This window comes from Ailuropoda melanoleuca, chromosome 8 (genome assembly GCF_002007445.2).
Source record: "Ailuropoda melanoleuca isolate Jingjing chromosome 8, ASM200744v2, whole genome shotgun sequence".
Lineage (NCBI taxonomy): Eukaryota > Metazoa > Chordata > Mammalia > Carnivora > Ursidae > Ailuropoda > Ailuropoda melanoleuca.
Window position 1 is genome coordinate 57,866,685 of NC_048225.1, and position 1,519 is coordinate 57,868,203.

The 1,519-nt window shown below is 47.7% G+C and overlaps 1 protein-coding gene across 1 annotated transcript; it reads right to left on the bottom strand.

Annotated features, from left to right (window-relative positions):
- Window positions 1–206: 206 nt before the first annotated feature.
- LOC117803557 (olfactory receptor 52H1-like) lies at window positions 207–1,163 on the bottom strand. The gene has a single exon (XM_034667722.1). It carries the CDS (start codon window positions 1,146–1,148, stop codon window positions 207–209), a length of 942 nt encoding a protein of 313 aa, XP_034523613.1. The 5' UTR covers window positions 1,149–1,163.
- Window positions 1,164–1,519: the final 356 nt, after the last annotated feature.

The window sequence follows — 1,519 nt, forward strand, 5'->3', positions numbered from 1 at the left end:
AATAAATATACTCTTGTATACTATTTCCTATACTCAGATTTATTTATTTATTTATGCAATGGAAATACCTGAGTAGCTTCTGCCTAAAATAACAAAGAAGGCAAACCACATCTCTGATTAAGAACGAATTTTTTCCTCTGTCCCTTCTCTGGACCCTTGGCTACAGAGTCAGTCTCTAACCTACCCTCCCAGACTTCAGGCCTATATCACTGAGACCCCTGGGGAAAGAGCAGAAGAATGACTTTGTCCCGGATCTGCTTGGTCTTTACTCCATAGACAATAGGATTGAGTGCGGGTGGGATAACTACATAGAGGTTGGCAAAGAGGATGTGAAAGGTACGAGGGACATTATGGCCAAAGCGATGGGCAAGGATGGAGAAGAATGCTGGTATATAGAACATGAGGATGACACAGACATGGGAACCACAGGTGCCAAGGGCCTTGTGGCGGGCATCCCGGGACGGGAGGCGGAAGACCGCACAGAGGATGAGGGTGTAGGAGACAGCAATGAGAATCACATCTGAGATGACCGTCATGATGGGAACACAAAAGCCATACCAGATGTTGATGGAGATGTCCGCACAGGCGAGCCGGGCAACACCTATGTGCTCACAGTATGTGTGCGGGATGATGCGTGTCCTGCAGAAGGGTAAACGATTTGCAAGGAAAACACATGGAACTATAACACAGAAACTTCTGAAGGAAATTCCCACGACAATTTTGACAGTGGTCCCAGGGGTCAGAATCGTGGTGTATCTCAGAGGGGAGCAGATGGCCACATAGCGGTCAAACGCCATGGCCAGGAGTATAGCCGAGTCCAGGACAAAGCTGTAGTGCAGAAAGAATAACTGGGTGAGGCAACCAGGAAAACTGATGTTCTGGGGACCACGCCAGAAGATGGTAAGGGTTTTGGGGACACACGTGGTAGACAAGATCAGATCCGTCACGGCTAGCATGGAAAGGAAAAAGAACATGGGTGCCTGAAGACTCCGCTCCACAGCAATGAGGTAGAGAAGGATACTGTTGCCCCCAGTGGCCACAAGATAGACAAAGCAGAAGGGGATGCTGATCCAGACGTGGTACTGCTCCAGGCCGGGGATGCCCAGAAGGGTGAAGTCACCTGTGTTGGAGCTGCTCAGGTTGTGCATGGCCAGCGTGGTCTGAGGAATGGATTCTGAATCTGAAAAACAAGTCGTGTGTAATGAACCTGAGTAAATTCTGTGGTAATTCTTCCTCCACTCTCTCCTTCAGGCCAGCTCTCCTCCTTCCTCTCTGCTAAGAACGAACCTCCCAGTGCTAGTAAAAGCTCTACTCACCTCTTCAAGAAAGATTCCCTAGACACGGTATCCTGGTAGTAGTCACTCAGTGCTTCTGGAATTTTCTTCATACTGTTCAAAATGCTATTCCCACTTCAATGACTAAGTGTTCCCTGTATCAATGTAATTTCTTGCTATACTAATGTGAGTAGGGGAAACTGCAATCTAACTACATACAGAGAAAGAAATGAAGAAAAGTGGGG